This window comes from Mobula hypostoma, chromosome 3 (assembly GCF_963921235.1).
Source record: "Mobula hypostoma chromosome 3, sMobHyp1.1, whole genome shotgun sequence".
Lineage (NCBI taxonomy): Eukaryota > Metazoa > Chordata > Chondrichthyes > Myliobatiformes > Myliobatidae > Mobula > Mobula hypostoma.
Window position 1 is genome coordinate 147,160,547 of NC_086099.1, and position 19,212 is coordinate 147,179,758.

The 19,212-nt window shown below is 39.8% G+C and overlaps 1 protein-coding gene across 2 annotated transcripts in view; it reads right to left on the reverse strand.

Annotated features, from left to right (window-relative positions):
- zgc:85777 (uncharacterized protein LOC405871 homolog) overlaps nt 1-16,111 on the reverse strand; it is a 49,189-nt gene extending 33,078 nt beyond the window's left edge. Inside the window, exon 1 of one of the 2 annotated variants that reach the window (XM_063043830.1) lies at nt 15,899-16,111. In XM_063043830.1, coding sequence (XP_062899900.1) covers nt 15,899-16,093 — 195 coding nt within the window. In that variant the 5' untranslated portion in view covers nt 16,094-16,111. Of the gene's footprint in view, nt 1-12,869; nt 13,081-15,898 lie in introns of those variants that run through there. The other variant, XM_063043831.1, reaches the window with a different exon arrangement.
- Between the last annotated feature and the right edge of the window lie 3,101 nt (nt 16,112-19,212).

Here is a 19,212-nt window from a genome sequence, read left to right on the forward strand (position 1 = left end):
AGAGTTGTCCATTTTTAAAAAAAATCTGTCTGTGCAATTACAATGTGACAATGAGCTTGAATTAAGAACTGGAATGAAATATTAGAATTAGTTAAATTTTAAACATTATAATTTCATAAATTTAGTACTTAACAGAGGAGCAGTTCAGAACATTTTAGAAAGCAGAGGGAAACAACACACATTGATCTGAAATGGAGTAAGGAATAAAACAAATGCTGAGTGAAGTGTGAATGTGACTAAGATATTGCTAAAGGGGTGACATAATTTGACAGTAGGACAGAGAAATAAGGATTTCCTCAGGTATATGCATTTAAATCAAATATCATTTATAAGATACAATTAAATTAATACCACAATTTTATAGATATTTCTATCATTTCACATTAGAGAATTCATGTTTAATACATATCCAACAGGCCCGGGGGGGGGGGGCGGGGGGGCTTAATGCTTTTCAGAAGACCCAGCACTACCTCTTCAATTTCAAATGTCCTCGTAAGGTAGCATGACCCACTCTGTTATCTCTATTCTCCAAATCCTTCTCCTCCGTTGTTGTTGCCAATCCTTTTCCCACCTTGTAACTCATTGGGCGGCTTTTTTCCCCCATTTCCTCAGCACTTGTCTGCTTTTTTTTAAATTGATGCTCAAACAGCTTACAAGGGGCCTGCCAGATTCAAACCCACGACCATTCGCCTCAAAGTCTGATGCTGATGCCACTACACCACCAGCCTGCTTTCTCCTCAGTAAATACCTACAAAAATATACCTGAATACTTATTTGGTACCTCAACCATTGCTCCAACTCCTAGCACAAATTCCCTCCTTTATCCTGAGGGATCTATGCTCTCTGTTTTTTTTTCTTAATACAAGTATAAATTATCTTGGGATTATCCTTGATTCTGCCTGCCAAGGACATTTCATAGCCCTTTTGGCCTTCCTAATCACTTGTTGTGCACTATCTTTATATTCCACAAGAGTCTTATCTTCCTAAGACGTAGTATGATGCCTTTTCTTTCTGACTAAATTTAAGAATTCTCTAAAGTTCCCTTACCTTACCATCCTTGTCCTCACTGCTTACCAGAACATGCCAATCCTGAACTCTAATCAGCTGGGCTCAAAACAATGCCCACGTTAGACATGGAGAGGTTTAACAACAGCTGTTTCCAATCATCTGGCCTGACTCATTTCACAAAACCAGGTCAAGTATGTTTTCTCCTATAGATGAACTCTCCACATACTGTTTCAAGACCCCTCCTGAAAGTTCTGCCCCATTTAAACCTTTTGTATTAAGGAAATTCCAATCAATACTGGGGAAGTTAAAGTCCTCCACTAAAACAACCCTATCTTTTCTGCAACTTTCCATAATTTATGTACATATCTGCTCCTCCACCTCTTGGTGGCTATTGGAGGCCTATAGTTAATCCCACCAGAGTAATTGGACCTTTTCTGTTTCTGAGGTCCACCTAAATTGATTCTGTGGATGAGTCTTCCAGTGTGTCCTCTGAGAACAGCTGTGACATTCTCCTGTATCAGCAGTGCAAGCCTTCCACCTCTTAACCACCCCCCAATCAGGTCTAAAGCAACAAGTGAACAGGAACATTGAGTTGCCAGTCCTGTCCCTCACCCAACCAGGTCTTTGTAACGACAACCACATCAGAATAAGATTTAATAACACTTGCATACATAGTGAAATTTGTTGTTTTGGGGCAGCAGTACATTGCACTAAATAATAATCAAAATCAATAAATTACAATAACTATAGATAAAAATAATTAATTATATTAAATAAGTAGTGCAAAACGAGAGCAAAACAAGTGAGGTAGTGTACATGGGAATATTGCCGATTCAGAAATCTGATAGCAGAGGGAAAGAAACTGTTCCTGAAATGTTAAGTGTATATATATATATTCAAACGCCTTTACCCCCTCCTTGATGGTAGCAATAAGAAAGGGCCATGTCCTAGGGGATGAGGGCCCTTAACGATAGATGTCGTCTTCGTGAGGCATCGCCTTTTGAGTGTGTCCTCAGTGCTGCGAGGTTAGTGTCCATGATGGAGCTGACTGAGTTCACAACATTCTGCAGTTTTTAAAATTACTTTACAACATAACACATTGACTGTTCTATTTGGAATAGTTCCGCATCATATTCAGGGTATTTCATTTTCAAATCAACATGTAATTGCATTCGTCACGTTGTTGGCAAGAAGAGCTATTTTATTGAAGTGGAAAGATACCTCTGCTCCTACACTAACTCAATGGCTTTCCCAAGTAATGTTATGTCTTAGTTTGGAAAAAATTAGAAGTAGAACTTTGGACCCCCGATTTGATTTTGAGAGAAGGTGGGGCTCTTTTGCTAAATATTATCATTTAATTTGAATCAATTTACATGGTTTCCTTGCAATTTTATATTATATAGATGTGATTTGATGGTGGTTGTTTTCTTTTTCTTTTTTATATATATATAAAAATGATTGTAAGATGTATCACTTACAGTTGGTTCCTAATGGGGTTTTTTTCTCTTTTTTTTTGTTTTATAGTTAGTGGGGTTTTTTTTAGTTAGCTGGGGTTCTCTTTTTTCCTTCTTTTTCTTTCATAAAATTTTTTTTCATTAGCATATGTATGTTTTTTTTCCTTCAGCTTTATTAAATATATATGTATACTAATTTGCTGAATCTCTGTATTTTATAGCTATAGAAGATTATATTAATAAAAAGATCTATAAATGAACATTCTGCGTTTTTTTTTCCAATCCTGTGCAGTGGCCCCTCCATACCAGATGTTGATGCCCTCAGTTAGAGTTCCCTCCACAGTACACCTCCAGAAATTTGCAACAGACTGTGGTGACATACCAAGTCTCCCCCAACTCCTAATGAAATATAGCCACTTTGTGCCTTCTTCGTAAGTGCATCAATATTTTGGACCTTCCAGGAACCTGAAACTCCTTTTCACTGCTGATTCCTTGATGAGGACTGGTATGTGTTCCCCCTCAACTTCCATTTGCTGAAGCTCACAATGAATTCCATGGACTAACTAACATTATGTGCAAGGTTATTGTGACACCACTCAAACACCTGATCCATCTCACATCCTCATCAACTGGAATTCTGTCAACAATAGTTGTGTCACGGGTAAATTTATAGATGACGTTGGAACTGTGCCCACCCACACAGTCCGGGTGTAGAGAAAGTAGAGCAGTGGGCTAAGCACGCATCCTTGAGGTGTGCCAGTGTTGATTGTTAGCAAGGAGGAGAAGCTATTTCTGATCCACACAAATTGTGGTCTTCTGATGAGGAAGTCAAAGATCCAGTTACAGAGGGTGGGAAAGAGGCACAGATTTTGGAGCTTGTTGATTAGAACTGACAGCACGAGTAAATAATAAACAGCAGCCTTATGACAGAATTGCTATTGTCCAGGTGATCCAAGGCTGTATGAAGAGCCAGTGAGATTGCATCTGCTGTGGACCTATTGTGGCGAAAGGCAAATTGCAGTGGGTCCAATTCCTTGATCAGGCTGGAGTTAATTCTGGTCATGACCAGCCTCTCAAAGCACTGAACCACAGTTGATGGGAGTGCAACCGGTGACAGTCATTGCGGCAGCTTACCCTGCTCTTCCTGGATACTACCATGAAGCAGGTTGGAAATTCCAAATGCAGCAGCAAGAGATTGACGATGTCGTTGAAAAATCCCACCAGGCAGTTGACATAGGTTTTCAATGATCTACCAAGTACACCATCAGGGCCTGACAGTTTGCAAGGGTTCACCCTCTCGAAAGGTGTTCTGACATCAGACTCTGAGACAGAGATCACAGGGTAACAAGATGCTGCAGGGATTTGTACAAGCGTAATTTTATTCCGCTTTTCAAACCATGTATAAAAGGTGTTGAGCTCATCTGGGAGTGAAGCATCACAGCCATTTGTGATGCTAGTATTCACCATGTGGGAAGTAACAGCCTGCAAACCCTGCCAGAGCTGATGTTCATCCAATTCCATCTCTAATTTCAATCTGAAATGTTTTTTCACCCTTAAGATAAGACTTCCATAGGCCATACCTGGACTTCTTGTATAGTCTTCACTGCCACAGATCTAGCCCTCTATACAAATCTCCTAGTTCATCCACGGCTTTTGATTTGGGTATGTGCAATATGTTCTCAAAGGCACACACTCATCCACATAGATTTTGATGAAGTCAGTGACAAATATGGTGCATTTATTCAGGATTGCACATGAATCCCTGAGTACTGTCCAGTCTACCAACTCAAAGCAGTCCTGTAAGTGCTCCTCCACCTCCCTTGACCATACTTTCTTAGTCCTCTTCACTAGTGCTGCAGTCGTTAGTCTCTGCCTATATGTTGGGAGTAGAAGTACAGCCAGGTGATTGGACTTTCCGGAGCGCAGGCATGGGATGGCAAGGTAAGTGGCCTTGACAGTCGTATAACAGTGGTCAACTGTGTTGGCTCTTCCAATTCCACAGGTGACATGTTGGTGTAATTGTTCAGAGACTTCTTCAGGCTGGCCTGCTTGAAATCTCCTGAAATAACAGGAAAGGCATCAGGGTGTGTTGTTTTATGATTGCTGATTACGGTGCTCAGCTCCTCCACAGTCTGTCTGACATCGGCAAAGGGATCATAGATCCATGTTCTGATCCAGGCTCTATATTCATCCTCCTTAGCCATAAGTACTCTTAGTGTTGAATTAAATGCATTGCAGCTCATTACTCCCACCATGTTTATTAGCCTGGCCCTTACTGCCCTTCCTTTCAGTCTTTCTTGTTATGCCATCTTTCTTGCCTTGAACCCTAGCACTTATTGCACTGTTGCTGTTGTTCCCATCCCCTCTAACTCTAGTTTAAGCCTTTCTGGGTAGCTCTAGCAAACCTGGTGAGGACATTAGTTCCTTTGCAGTTCACATGCAAACCACCTTGATTGTACAAGTCCCACTTGTTCTGAAACAGAGTCCAATGAAGCATAAATTGGAAGCTCTTACTCCTGCACCACAAATTGAACTACACCATCTATTTCTCATCTCACAAGCACTTGGCACAGATTATAGCCCTGAGATTACAACCCTGTGTGTCCTGCTTTTTAACTTTGTCCTTAACCTCTAAAATCACTTTGCAGACTGACCTCAGTCCTGGTCACTCTAGCCAATAGGAACATCCTTTTTATGTCTAATCTATCCAGTCCTTCTTGAACTTTGCAGGTTTCTATAAAGATTCCTTTATTCCCGTCCCACTTACGTCACTGGTACCAGTAGGAACTATGATCTCTGGCTGTTCACGCTCCCCACTCAAAACGTCCTGTATTGTTGCAAGCCACCTTGATCTGGGCACGAAGGAGGCAGCAGATCATCCTGGAGTTTCAAGTATGGTCACAGAAACACCTAACTACACCCATTCTATCAGTATCACTGTCTGGCTTCATCTTTTCCTTCTTTTCTTCAACAGCCGTAGTGGTGCCACTGACTTAGCTACTGTTGCTGAGCTCTGAAATGTCAAACCCCAACAGTATACAAAAAGGTATATCTATTAGTGAAGGGAATTGCCACTGCATTAGCTACCATTCTCTTACTTTTCCTGATGGTTACCCATCTATCTGTAGCCTGTGCCTTCCGTGTTCACTAAAACTGTCATCAATGATCTCCCCAGCATCATGGATGATCGTGAGTATATTTAACTATTCCTTGATCTACTGTGTCGGGGCTGATAAACCAGAACAAGCAGTCCCAGTACTGACCCCTGCAACCATTGTCAATCAGCTGATAGGCAGATGGTGAGGGTGGCTTTGTTGGTAAAAAGTGAAATCCAATCCTTAGAAAGAGGTGACATAGGACCGGAAGGTGCAGCATCCTTGTGGGTAAAGTTATGAAGCTGTAAGGGTAAAAAGATCCTAATGAGAGTTATATAGAGGCCCCAGAACAAGTAGCCAGGATTTGGGATATACTGTAAATTTCAATGGGAAATAGAAAAGGCATGTAATAAGAGCAATGTTATGATAGTTATGGGGAATTTCGATATGCAGGTTGATAGGGAAAATCAGGTTGGAGCTGGATCCCAAGGGGAGAATTTTAGACTGCTTCTGAGGCCCTCCATTGATCGGTGTTGACTATAGATAATGTGTCCTAGCTGTCTAGGTGGTACGCAAACCAGAGCAATATGATATGGAGTGAAAGCTGTTGCCCGTGCAGCAGGAACCCCCTCTCTAACTCATGAATTAAAAGGAACAGCACAGACCAATACAATTTGGCACCAGTGACATTATAGGAATTGCCAGTCAGCACTGAACAATGCTGGCTGCCTTGGGGGCTCCAACTCTGGGTTTTCCTTGGGGTTTACTCCTGTAGCCTAACCCATGAGGATCTGATATGGGCCTCACATTAACACCTCATCCAAGACAGCCATTTTCCTCAAAGTCTCTCAACCATGAAAACAGAAAAATAAGACTAGGCTATTCAGTCTTTTGAGCCTGTTCTGTCATTTGATATGATCAGGACTGATCATCCAAATTCTACACCCTATTCAGTTAACTCCACATATCCCTTAATCCTTAGAAAAATACACAGCATCTTCTTGAATGTGTTTTAATGATTTGACTTCAACTATTTTCTGTCACAAGGATTTTCACAAACTTACCACTCTGTGAGAAGTTTCTCTTTTTGTGGTATTAAATGGCTTACCTCTCAACCTTAGATTGTAACCACAGTCCTGGTCACTCGGACCAATAGGAACGTCCTTTTTATGTCTAATCTGTCCAGTACTTCTTGAACTTTGCAGGTTTCTATAAAGATTCCCTTATCCATAAACTATAAGACAGAGGAGCAGAATTAGACCATTCAGCCTTTTCTGTGATTCCATCATGGCTGAGTCTGGATCCCACTCGACCCCATGCACCTGCCTTCTCACCATACCTTTTGATGCCCTGATTGATCAGGAAGCAATCAACTTTTGCTTTAAATATATGCACGGACTTGGCCTCCACTGCAGTCTGTGGCAGATCATTCCAGATTCACTACTCTCTGGCTAAAAACAAAAATTCTCCTTACCTCTGTTCTAAAAGATCACCCCTCAATTTTGAGGCCGTGCCCTCTATTTTTGGATAACCCCATCATAGGAAATATCCTCTCCACATCCACCCTATCTAGTCTTTTCAACATTCGGAAGATTTCAGTGAGATCCCCACACATTTTTCTAAATTCTAGTGAGGACAGGCCCAAAGCTGCCAAACACTCCTCATATATTAACCCCTTCATTCCTGGAATCATCCTTGTGAACCTCCTCTGGACTCTCTCCAATGACAACACATACTTTGAGATGTGGGGCCCAAAACTGTTGACAATATTCCAACTCTTTGGTCTGACTAGTCTCTTATAAAGGTGCAGCATTATCTCTTTGCTTTTATATTCTATTCGCCTCAAAATAAATGCCAGCATTGCATTTGCCTTCTTTACCACAGACTCGACCTGTAAATTAACCTTGCACAAGGACTCCCAAGTCCCTTTGCACCTCTGATGTTTGAATTTTGTCCCCATTTACACAATAGTCTGCACTATTGTTCTTTATACCAAAATGAATTATCATACATTTCCAACACTGTGTTCCATCTGCCATTTCTTGCCCATTCTTCCAATTTGCCTAAGCGCTGCTGCAATTGCATTAGTTCCTCAGCATTACTTATCTTCGTATCATCCGCAAACTTTGCCACAAAGCATCATGAAGTGGATGCTGTGCACTTAGTGAATTTGAAACACAGTATTTAAGGAAGGCATTTCATGGATAAACTACAATAGGATGGAAAAAGATGTCACCAGGTACTAAGAAATGAACCGGATGCTGCAGAGCAAATGAACCCTCTTGCATGCTGAGAGAAATAACTGTTCACTGATGACAGCATACTGGAGATAGCAAGCAAATTGAAAATGGTTTGTCAAGGAGTTTTAGAGAGTATTTTCAAGGAATGGAAAGGTTTATAGCAGAAAATGAAACTCAGGGTTATACAAGGTGACATACATGCACTTTGATAATAAATTTGCTTTGAACTTTGATTTAAAGCACTGGGGCCACATCAGTCTGATTCCAATGGTGGAGTAAAGCAAACCAGAAATGAAATAGAGGGAAGAACACAGTGAATACAGAGATTTCAGATGGTTATGTGTTGTATTGGATCTTATTAGTCCCCAATTCAAGAGACAGGAATGTTACTGAACAACCATGGCCGACACTTGAAAGTTCCTGACACATACAGGAATAAACCAATCTGCCAGGAATTATCAACACCCATGCTCTAATCAGTCAAGCTTAATCAGCTAGTATTGATGGAGTATGCTTACCTTTTTTAATGTTTTTGTGGACTCTTAGGGAAGTGATACATTATGCAGTAACTCCACTATTTAAATGTTGCGTCAATTATTTTCCATTCTATATACAAATTAAAAAGCAAACAGTATAAACTGCTTTCTATTGATAGCATTGTCAATAATGGAAGATAATTATAGACTTCTTCACCTCATGGCATTAGAAAACTTAATTGCCATTACAATAAAGAATGAATAATCATGGACCTTCAATACAGATTTGTAAGTGGGAGATCATGCATGACTAACTTGTTTAAATTGTGTTTATTACCAAACATATGGTGACCATGAATGCCGTGGATATATTTGGATTTTTAGAAAGTGATTCATAAAGTTCCACGCATGAGGCTATGGTGACGATATTGATCAATAGGTACAAAACAAAAATATAAGAGATGCTCTCAAAATTTGCAAACTGGTGGCATATTAAAGGAGAGGTACCTGAACATTCCCGGCATAAATCTAATGTTTTCATTCTTACTGCTACTAATTAATTGAAAATTACTAACAATATTAAGCTTGGAAGATGGTGAACGAGGCAAAGATGCAATAGACTGGTCATACTACAATGCACAAACATTTTATGGGGTGGAGAGGGAGCAAAGAGATGGAATAATAAATCTTACGTGTTCATATCCTACTGTGAGTGTGCACAGTAGACATGGAAAATATGACAGTTTACTTAGTTATATCCAATCAAGAAAAAAGTTTTAATAGCAGTCTCTAACAATAATATACAAATCTGACCTTTGTCTGGTTATCTTACACTTGCCAAGCAATTTTTCATCTGTGGATTACATTGTGACCCCGAGAAGGCCATTCAGGGTGCAGAAATTCACTCTTACAGAATTCACAACTCAACTCCCCAAAAATTTGAGATGCAGAATGAAATTCAGTCTCATGAAACATGTGTGGATAAAACAATAAGTGAGTAACACAAAATTCTTTCACATCTCTCATTTCTCAATGCACAAGGTGACGCGCCTTCCCATGTTGAGAAATCATGGCAGGGCACATTTTCTAGAAATACAATTCCTAGAATGTGGGGGTGGCCTATTTCATGATCATGTGTTGACAGACTAAAACAGACTTTGAATCACAAGTTCCAACACCAAACATTTTAGCATGAAAGCCTAAATTTAAAATGGAACAACTTGTATTTTGATAGTTTACTAACAACAGTGAAACAGGAAACATCTACTACCTCAGAAGTATAAAAACAATAATGAGTGCTATAACAAACAAGGACTTGTCTTTTTTCATTTATGGACATTTATTCATAAAAGAATTCTACAATATCGAATCTAATGAATCGAACTTGGTCACACCACCTAATCAAAATTATAGAAAAAGCACAATTTAGTATTGATAAGCCTTGACTGAATTTGAACCTTAGAGTTCTGAAAGCAATTTTCAGCTTTCTATTTTGACATCAACTGAGACATGTAAACAAATGTAACTCTTTCTATTCCATGAAGCTACCTGAAAAGGGTTCTTCTAAAAACATTTCACAGTAATAAATTTAAACTAATTACAACACCAAATCTAAAAATTGTATTAACAAAGCTAAAACTAAATCCTACTTCTAGCCAATGTACATAGGAAAAGGCAAAGGCAGGCCACAGATGGAGAAGTGATGAATAACAAATAATACTGAATTACCTGATGGAAAAGTACTGATTGATTTATTTAGCTAATCAGATTACAAAAGGTGGCAGTGAATCATAGCCTTTAACTTTAAACTACAAACAACTTTGCATAAACAAAAGGCATCAACACAATATACAGGAGAGTATTAGGCACATACAGTATACATATTTTATATTTTTATATAGAGCTAGGGTGCCTAAGGCTTTTGCACAGTACTTCAGTAATTTTATATATTGCACTGTACTGAAGCTGCCAAAAAAAAACAAATTTCATGACCTATGTGAATGATGATAAATCTGATTCTGATGTGGGTCTCTACTGCGGACTGAGAGTGGGAAAACGGGACAGGGAGAGAGGAATCATGGTTGGGAAAAGGGGAAGGGAGACGAGAGAGAGCAAGAAGCACCAGAGAGACATTCTGCAATGATCAATAAAACCAATTGTTTGGAATCAAATGACCTTGCCTGGTATCTCAGGGCTAAGTATGTCCGTACCTGTGCCACTGGCCTCCTGTCCCACACCTGTCCCATGGCTCTCAACCCTCACTATCCCCGGCATCCCTTGCTCCCATGAGATTTACAAACTCACTCTCCACTCCACCTTGACAAAAACAGTACTGTGCAAAAGTCTTGGCACCCTAGCGATATATACAGGACGTGCCTAAGACTTCTGCACTGTACTGTACTTTTCATTTCATTTTGGTCAAAACAATTGATCAACATATTAAAATAGTTTTAAAGAATTTAATAGATTTAATTTTGATGAATTCAAAGCTTTATTCGATTTCTTAACTAGTCATTTGTTATTAAAGATGGTAAATTTCATCAATGTCCATCTTTGCTGAGAGGTGACTCCTGAAATATGGGAAATGGCCCACAATCTCCTTACTCATTTTGTGGACCTTCATTCTCAGAGGACAGCGTTAATCAGTGGGACCAGGCTGAAAGATCGTAAGCCCATTGCTTCATATGTGAAAGAAACCAAAATTCAGATATGCACTGGTCTGTTCACTCTAGCTCACTGACTTAATGGGCTGGCTCGGCTCTGGCTCTGGAATACAAGTTGAACATTTTCTTACATGTCTGTAGAGCAGGGGTAGTAACTGTTTACAACACGTGCTCAAACTGGTGATAATCTAAAAAAATCCTATTGTGTGCCATGGTAATTTTAAGCAGAGATTATCATTAATTAATGAATTAGTAACAATAATTATGGACATTTTTAAAGAAAAAGGATGTCCTGTTGTATTAATAGTTTTACTGTTAATAAATGTTTTGAGACAGATTGAAATGAAGTATTTTAGAAAGACTGTTGAAAATTATTAATATTAATCTTTTAAAAAGACAGATGACCCTACACTCATCTCTAGAACATATGGATAATGAAGAAACCTATGTCAGTCTACCAACTATTGACTCCTGTTCTGCCTTCAATACCAAAGTCCCAAGTAAACTCATCTTCAAACAACTAAGCCTGGGCCTCAACACCTTGCTTTGTAACTGGATCCTTAACTTCTTGACCAAAATACCTCATTTTAGTTGATATAGATTCTAAACAAATGAAGCGCTACCTCCCACATTAGCACTCACCTTGTAGCACTCTCTGATCTGAAATGGCCCATTTATCCCAACTTCATTTTCTTAGTCCTTCACCTATCCATGCCAATAGAAAATCCTCAAACCAGTGCATTTAGTACTACAACTTTAACTTGATACCTTCTTGAATGCCTTCTGCAAATCCAAATAGGCCACATTTTCTGGTCCCCCTTGATCTACCTATTTGTTACTCTTTAAACCTCTCTTAAATCCCCTAAAACTGATTAATATACATTACAGATTGCTGTTCACCTTTCTCCAAGGCCTATTCTGTAATGTATATTTTGGAAAATGACAACCAATGCCCATGTTATTTTCATGACCATCTCTTTTAACAATCGGTAATGTATATTAATCAGTATTAGGGGATTTAAGAGAGGTTTAAAGAGTAACAAATGGGGTAGATCAAGAGGGACCAGAAACTGTGGCCTATTTGGATTTGCAGAAGGCATTCAAGAAGGTACCAAATTAAAGTCCCATTACTTACAAAAGGGGCTAGAGAGAAAACAGGGGTCTCCAGCCTAGTTTATCTAACTCCACTAAGTGCCGTAATTGTAACCCTAACAAGTGAACAAACATACCTGGTGAGCTAGATCAGGGGTCCCCAACCTTTTTTGCACTGCGGACTGGTTTCATATTGACAATATTCTTGCGGACCGGCCGACCGGGGGGGGGGGGGGGTAGGGTTGCCAACGGACGAGAGTAGCAGTCAAATACACTGGGTTTACCGAGAAAGACCACAATGACCATGAAGCCTTGCGCGGGCACCAGCGCGCATGCGTGCACGGTTTTTTTCTACAAACTGTTTTTGGCTATTCTGTTCGGGGCATCTTAATCACGACTGGAATATCGGTGATAAGTGGCTAATACACTCAATTTCCTTTCTAAAAGGGTTTATCTAACGAATTTAATATTAAACACACAGCGCGTATTTTCGTCGCATGAATATAGTGATAAGTCAATTGTCAGGGGAGCTTGAAGTAAGTTTTGAACGAACTTCCAGTAGAAGTGATAGAGGCAGGTTCGATATTATCATTTAAAGAAAAATTGGATAGGTATATAGACAGGAAAGGAATGGAGGGTTATGGGCTGAGTGCAGGTCGGTGGGACTAGGTGAGAGTAGCGTTCGGCACGGACTAGAAGGGCCGAGATGGCCTGTTTCCGTGCTGTAATTGTTAAATGGTTATATAAGTCAATAGCATCATAACATTTTAAGTAACGTTTAGATATTAAACACACAGCACATATTTTCCCCGTATGAACATATAAAATCATTGCAACACACCAATATCGCTGAATCAGTGGGAGCCCTGGGCTTGTTTCCCTGCAACAAGACGGTCCGATCGAGGGGTGATGGGAGACAGCGATACTCGAAGGGGGTCCCTTATGTCCAGTCTATTCCACAAATTAGTTTTCGTTGCATTCATTGCGGAGATATGTTGGAAATGGAAGCAACATTTTCAGTGCCTTCGTGGCTATCTCAGGATTTTTACTCTTGACTTTGATCCAGAATGCCGGCAGAGATGTTATGTCAAACAGACTTTCCAGCCCGCCGTCATTTGCAAGTTCGAGGAGTTGATCTCCTTCCCGCGCTGACATGGATGACGCGCGGGTAATGACCTCGCATGTGTAATGGCTCAACAGTGGCCGTGACAGGGAATGAGGGAAGGTGCAGCTAACTCATATCGCCAAATCATATCTTTCCTCACGGCCCGGTATCGTATGCTTTGCGGCCCGGTACCGGTCCGCGGCCAGGTGGTTGGGGACCGCTGAGCTAGATGCCAAACCATCAGCATTTCCAATTATATGGATAGTGGATTATCAAAGTTTTATTTCACCATATTGGTATGACAGACAGGAACCAGAATACGAATAAATGGGTCTTTATTTGGCTGGCATGATGACAGGGACCAATGCTTGGCCCACACTGATTAGGATGAGGGAGCCAACCTGGCCTGCTGTACTCCTCCAGCCTTTTGTCAGTGGTGTACGTGATGATGCTTAAAGGATAAAATGTCTTTAGAACATCAGATACAACAGATCTACTCTTCAAAACATCATTGTGATCCTGACTTCTGGAAGGTAGTATAGTCTAACAAAAAGAATTTTCCTAGAAGTTCGCCACATCAGCATAAATTTCCTACTCAAGTCACTGAAGTGGAATGAAAAAAGTCTGAGATTCAAGATGAGCACCATCAAAAGAGAAAAAGCACAAGTTGGTTCACAACTGCAAATTCCAAGAGAAATAACTGAAGGTGTATTGTATAAACAAACTGACAACAGTACTGGTCAACAATATTTTTTATTGCAAAACAAAAAAAGGAAGTTCCTATGTTTCTAATGCTAATTTTGATTCTACCTTTGAATACATGCATGACTTGATTGCCATAAATTCTGTTCAGACACCAGCATATATGAAGAGTAACTTAATTAGGTGCCTGACAATATTTTAGCCACATGCGACCAAATTTGTTTGTGCAACCTTAAAACAGATCTGTGCACGGTGATAAATTCAAATAATTTATTTCAGAAAATACAGATACATTCTGACTTTCTATAATCAAAAAGACTTCTTTGTTATGATCTGAACTTTGCTCTACAATGTTTGGTATTTTTCTATATTTCTATATGCAGTGGATTCCAGTTAACTGGGACAGATCAAGACCAGTACATTTTGGCCAAGTTAAGCGGCTGCCCCATTAGCCAAAGTTTCATGGAAATAGTTTAAAGAAGTATAAAAAAAATACAAATTAAATTTAACTGAGTAACAAATTATGTACTTAAATAAAGTACAGAACAAATTCAAATACTACAAATACTACTACAGTACTATAAAACTCTTAGTTCCTTAACAGTTATCGATGTATACAGTATAGGCTAGTGTTCTCGACTGTAATAAATGAAAATCAGCACAGATACCTAGTGTAAATAAAAGACTGCCTTCATACAATTTTTGACAATCGCATCCTCCAAATCTTCATTTTCATAACATTCAAGATGATTGCCAATACATTAAAATTCTTTGTGATTCCTAACTTGTGAAAGTAGTAATATAGTTTCAGTTTCACTACAGTTGTTTCTAGCATCTCCAAGCCTGAACGTTTGAGACTGCAGTGAGCTAAACAATTCTGAATTGTCTTACTGCCTATTTCTCACCAACTATCAGTGACAAAAAAAAACGCTGCTTTTTGAACACAAATACACGCAACTGAATCTTTTTAAAAAGTTTGCTCGAAACCCAGTGTTGTCTAATGGCGACACAAGTGCACATGTCTGACTCTAGTTAGAAATTGTTGGCACAGACTTCTGTCCCAATTAAGTAACACAGTGTCCCAAATAAGGGTTGTTCTAAAGAAGCAGCTGCCCTGAATAACCAACGGCCCAATTAACCAGAATCCACTGTATATATTACCAGATTTTTTTTTGCCAACTTTCTTCTATAAACATGCCAGACCCAGGCTCCATTATTACACTGGCAGAGAAGCTGAAATGGGTGGTGTCACGTTCTTTATCTTCCACACCTTTTTTTGTGTTGTCAACCTGCTTGACTATCATTAAGTGAAAATATGTCAACATTTCTTCAAAAGTATTTTGAAAATAATTTCATTTGTTCACTGAATTTCCATTTCCTTCCTGGTCACTAACTCAACCCAGGCCTAATATTCTGCTCAACCTGGAATCGGATCTCAATCCTCATAAATACTGCTCATTTCCACTTTTCCAATATTGTCCGAAACTCAATATTAAAAGTGACCAAAAGTCTCAAGTTTTCATTAGTTTCCAGCTCATTTCCGGGTCACTAACCAGACACAAGACACCGGAGTCATGGACTGAAACATCAAAAATTCTCCACACACACAATTAGTCTCACTTAAAGTCCCACACCTTCATAGCTGACATTACCGTTTAGTTCCCTCGCGGGATCAGAATTAAAATACTCAACAACATCTTCAAATCTCTCTGTGATTTCACTGTAAGTGTGTTTCACCCACTGCCTCTTCCTCGTGCGATTGGCAGATACTTTGACCTACCAATCCTGCTTTCCAGGAATCCGGACACTAAATCCTTCTCTCTCTTTCATAGCTTTTAAAATACAGGAAGTCACCACTAACCTATTCCAGAAAGTTTACGAAGTCCTAATGGACTTACTACAGTTTAAAGAATGACAAGAGGTAGTGTTAAAGTTGAGGATAAGGCTGATAGCGGGAGGTTTCGACAGACGGCGTGTGCACCAATTCCATGCAGTCACCAGCCACTGTCAAAATGAGTCCGGGAGGCGGCTCCCAGTTAAGTCGGACCCGCAGCTCGCGTTACCTTCCGGAGCGACTCTCTCAGACTGTCATGATCCTGAGTGTAGATAATATCTCGGATCGGCGAGGAGGAAAGAACCTTCAGGCTCACTTTCTCGGAGTAAAATCTGGGCCCAGGACCCAACAGCCAACCGGCTGCGATCCGAGACCCCATCAGCAGCCGAGTACAGCAAGAAGCCATAGCGCTGAAACTGTGCATGCGCCGTGACGGCACCCGAAATTGCAGTCAGCGGTCGGACTTAGGATCTGTTTTATCATCAGTCTGGTAGGACGTGATTTTTTTTTTGTTTTGAGGCAGCAGTACTGTTCAACGACACGAAATTACTAAACTAACAAACATAAAATACATATATAATGCAAAAAAGGGAAAAAGAAATGCTAAAACTCTGGTTAGAGCACACTGTGTTCAGCTCCGGTCGCCCAATCTTAGAAAGGCTGTGGAAGCTTTAGAGAAGGTGCAGAGAAGATTTACCAGAATTTTGGCCGGATTAGAGAGAATGTCTAATGAGGAAAGGTTAAACGAGCTAAGGCTTTTCTCTGACGAGCGAAGGAGGAAGAGAGGTGACTTGATAGAGTTGTATACAGTGCCTGCAAAAAGTATTCACCCCAACTCCCCGGAGATTTACGTTTTATTGTTTTTAACATTGAATCACAGTAGATTTAATTTGGCTTTTTTGACATTGATCAACAGAAAAGGACTGAAATATTTTGGCCACATCATGAGAAGACAGGATTCCTTGGAGAAGACTCCCATGTTAGGTAAAACAGAAGGTAAAAGAAGGAGAGGATGGCAGAGGCTACGATGGATAGATATTATTACTCAGACAATGTGTATGATCTTGGAGGATCTTAGAGAGGCAGTTTCCAACAAGAAGGCTTGGGTGCAGGAGTCCATGAGGTCAGGAAGAGTCAGAATCAACTTAACGACTGAACAACAATTACCTTGCATCTTATTGTCTGCTGGCACCACACTTCCTCTGTCATTGTAACACGTTATTCTGCATTCTGCTATTGTTTTCCCTTGCACTACCACAGGCACAGATGTAATAAAAATATCTATATGGATGGCTTACAAAACCAAGTTTTTCACTATGCTTTTTCACCATACACATATGATACATCTGACAATAATAAACCAACTTACCAATAACTGAAACAGGAGTGACCTGGGCATTATTATGGTAGTGCAGGTTGGGGACCTGCATGATGGGGAAAAGTTGCAATGACAGATACAGAGGTAAAACATAGAAAGCCTGCAGCTCAATACAGGCTCACAAAGCTGTGCCGAATATGTCCTTACCTTAGCAATTAGCTAGAGTTACCCACAGCCCAGTATTTTTCTAAGCTCCAAGTACCCTATTCTCTTAAAAGACCCTATTCAACTCCACCACCGTCACTGGCAGCCCATTCCATACACTCATCACTCTGCGGAAAAAAACTTACCCCTGACATCTCCTCTGTACCTTCTTCCAAGCACCTTAAAACTGTGCCCTCTCGTGATAGCAATTTTAGCCCTGGGAAAAAGCCTCTGACTATCCACACGATGAACGCCTGTCAGCATCTTATACATATCTATCAGGTCAGTTCTCATCCTCCACTGCTCCAAGGAGAAAAGGCCAGGACTGGGCCACTCAAGGACATCAATTTTCTTCATTTGAAGCCACCCCATGGTTAATCTGGCAGTGTGCTTTGGGTTGTTCTCTTGCTGAAAGATGAATTTCCTCCCCAGTTTAAGCTTTCTGGCAGAGTTGAACACATTTTCACCCAGGATCTCTCTGTATTTAGCAGCATTCATCTTCTCATCATTCCTGACCAAATTTCCATTCTCTGCTGCTGAAAAGCACCCCCATAGCATGATGCTACCTCCACCATACTTTACAGGAGGGGTAGTGTTACCTGGCTGATGCACAGTATTAGATTTATACCACACTAAGCAGTAGTACTGAGGTCAAGTAGTTCCACTTTAGTCTCATCCAACACTAGACCTTCTTCCACATCTTACAGGCAAGGATAAGTACTGGAATGATATCAGAATTTATACAGCGTTAAAGTGGGAATTAAAATATTTGTATTGTGATTCATTTATAAGTCATCACTGTCATCATCATTATGTGTCATGTCATTTGACATAAGTGATCATGGTCTCATAACCATGATTGTTCTTGGCAAATTTTTCTACAGAAGTGGCTTGCCATTTCCTTCTTTTGGGCAGTGTCTTTACAAGGCATGTGACTTCAGCCATTATAAATGCTCTTCAGTGATTGCCTGGCCGGCATCCGTGGTCGAATAATCAGGAGTTGTGATATGCACCAGCCACTCATATGACTATCCATCACCTGCTCCCATGGCTTCACTTGACCCTGACTGGGCGACTAAGCAGGTGCTACACCTTATCCAAGGGTGACCTGCAAGCTAGTGGAGGGAAGGCACACATTGCATCTCCTTTGGTAGAGACATATCTCCACCTGCCACCCAGTTCATTATATGCATCATTTACTTAAAAGATAAACTGTATATGGTGGTGCATACTTTTGGATTTTTGATCTTCCTGATTTTAACTTACACTGTTCATAACCCTGAACTATTTTCTACAGCCATCCATCTGTCAATATACCTAATGATGGATTTCGCAACTGAACTGGGTAACTCTCTATTTCAAGATAAACGAGCGACATTTGACCATTTTGCTTGCTTGCAGGAGATCAAAACTAAAATAATTTTGGGTGTTTTTTTTATTAATGTAGCTAGTTCCAAAATCATCAACATTCCCTCAACAAATCCACCAAAATCCAGATGGTCTGAAAATGTCGTGAGGACTTCTGAGTGGCTAGGTTTCTAAATATATTTTGCCGTTATGGCTTGCAGATGGGGGAGTTTCAAACACATTACTGACCTTGTGTGCAAGGATGGTGTGCGCGAAAAGAACAAACAATGCAAAATGCCAAGGCCATGACAAGGCTACAACAAGCAAAGACACATATTTTTAGTTTAAAGTTTAACTAATACTGGTGTATTTTATTTTTGTAAAATAAAAGTTATTCAACTTGCCAATTTAAAAATGTAAATATGTTCAAAGTCTGTAAATTAGACTATTTCTGTGATATGGGCAGCTCTGTGTAGCAATGTGTTTGCAATTGTGAAAATAGAATAAATACACTGTTCTAATGAAAATAGAAATAAACTATTTTTAAATATTTCAAAGTCATAGTTTTAAAAACATTTTCGTATAGGAATATTTTCATAAAGTTTAATTTCAAAATATCCCTTACTATTTCCAGTAAATAACATGTTATTTCCAGTACACTGGCCCATACATAT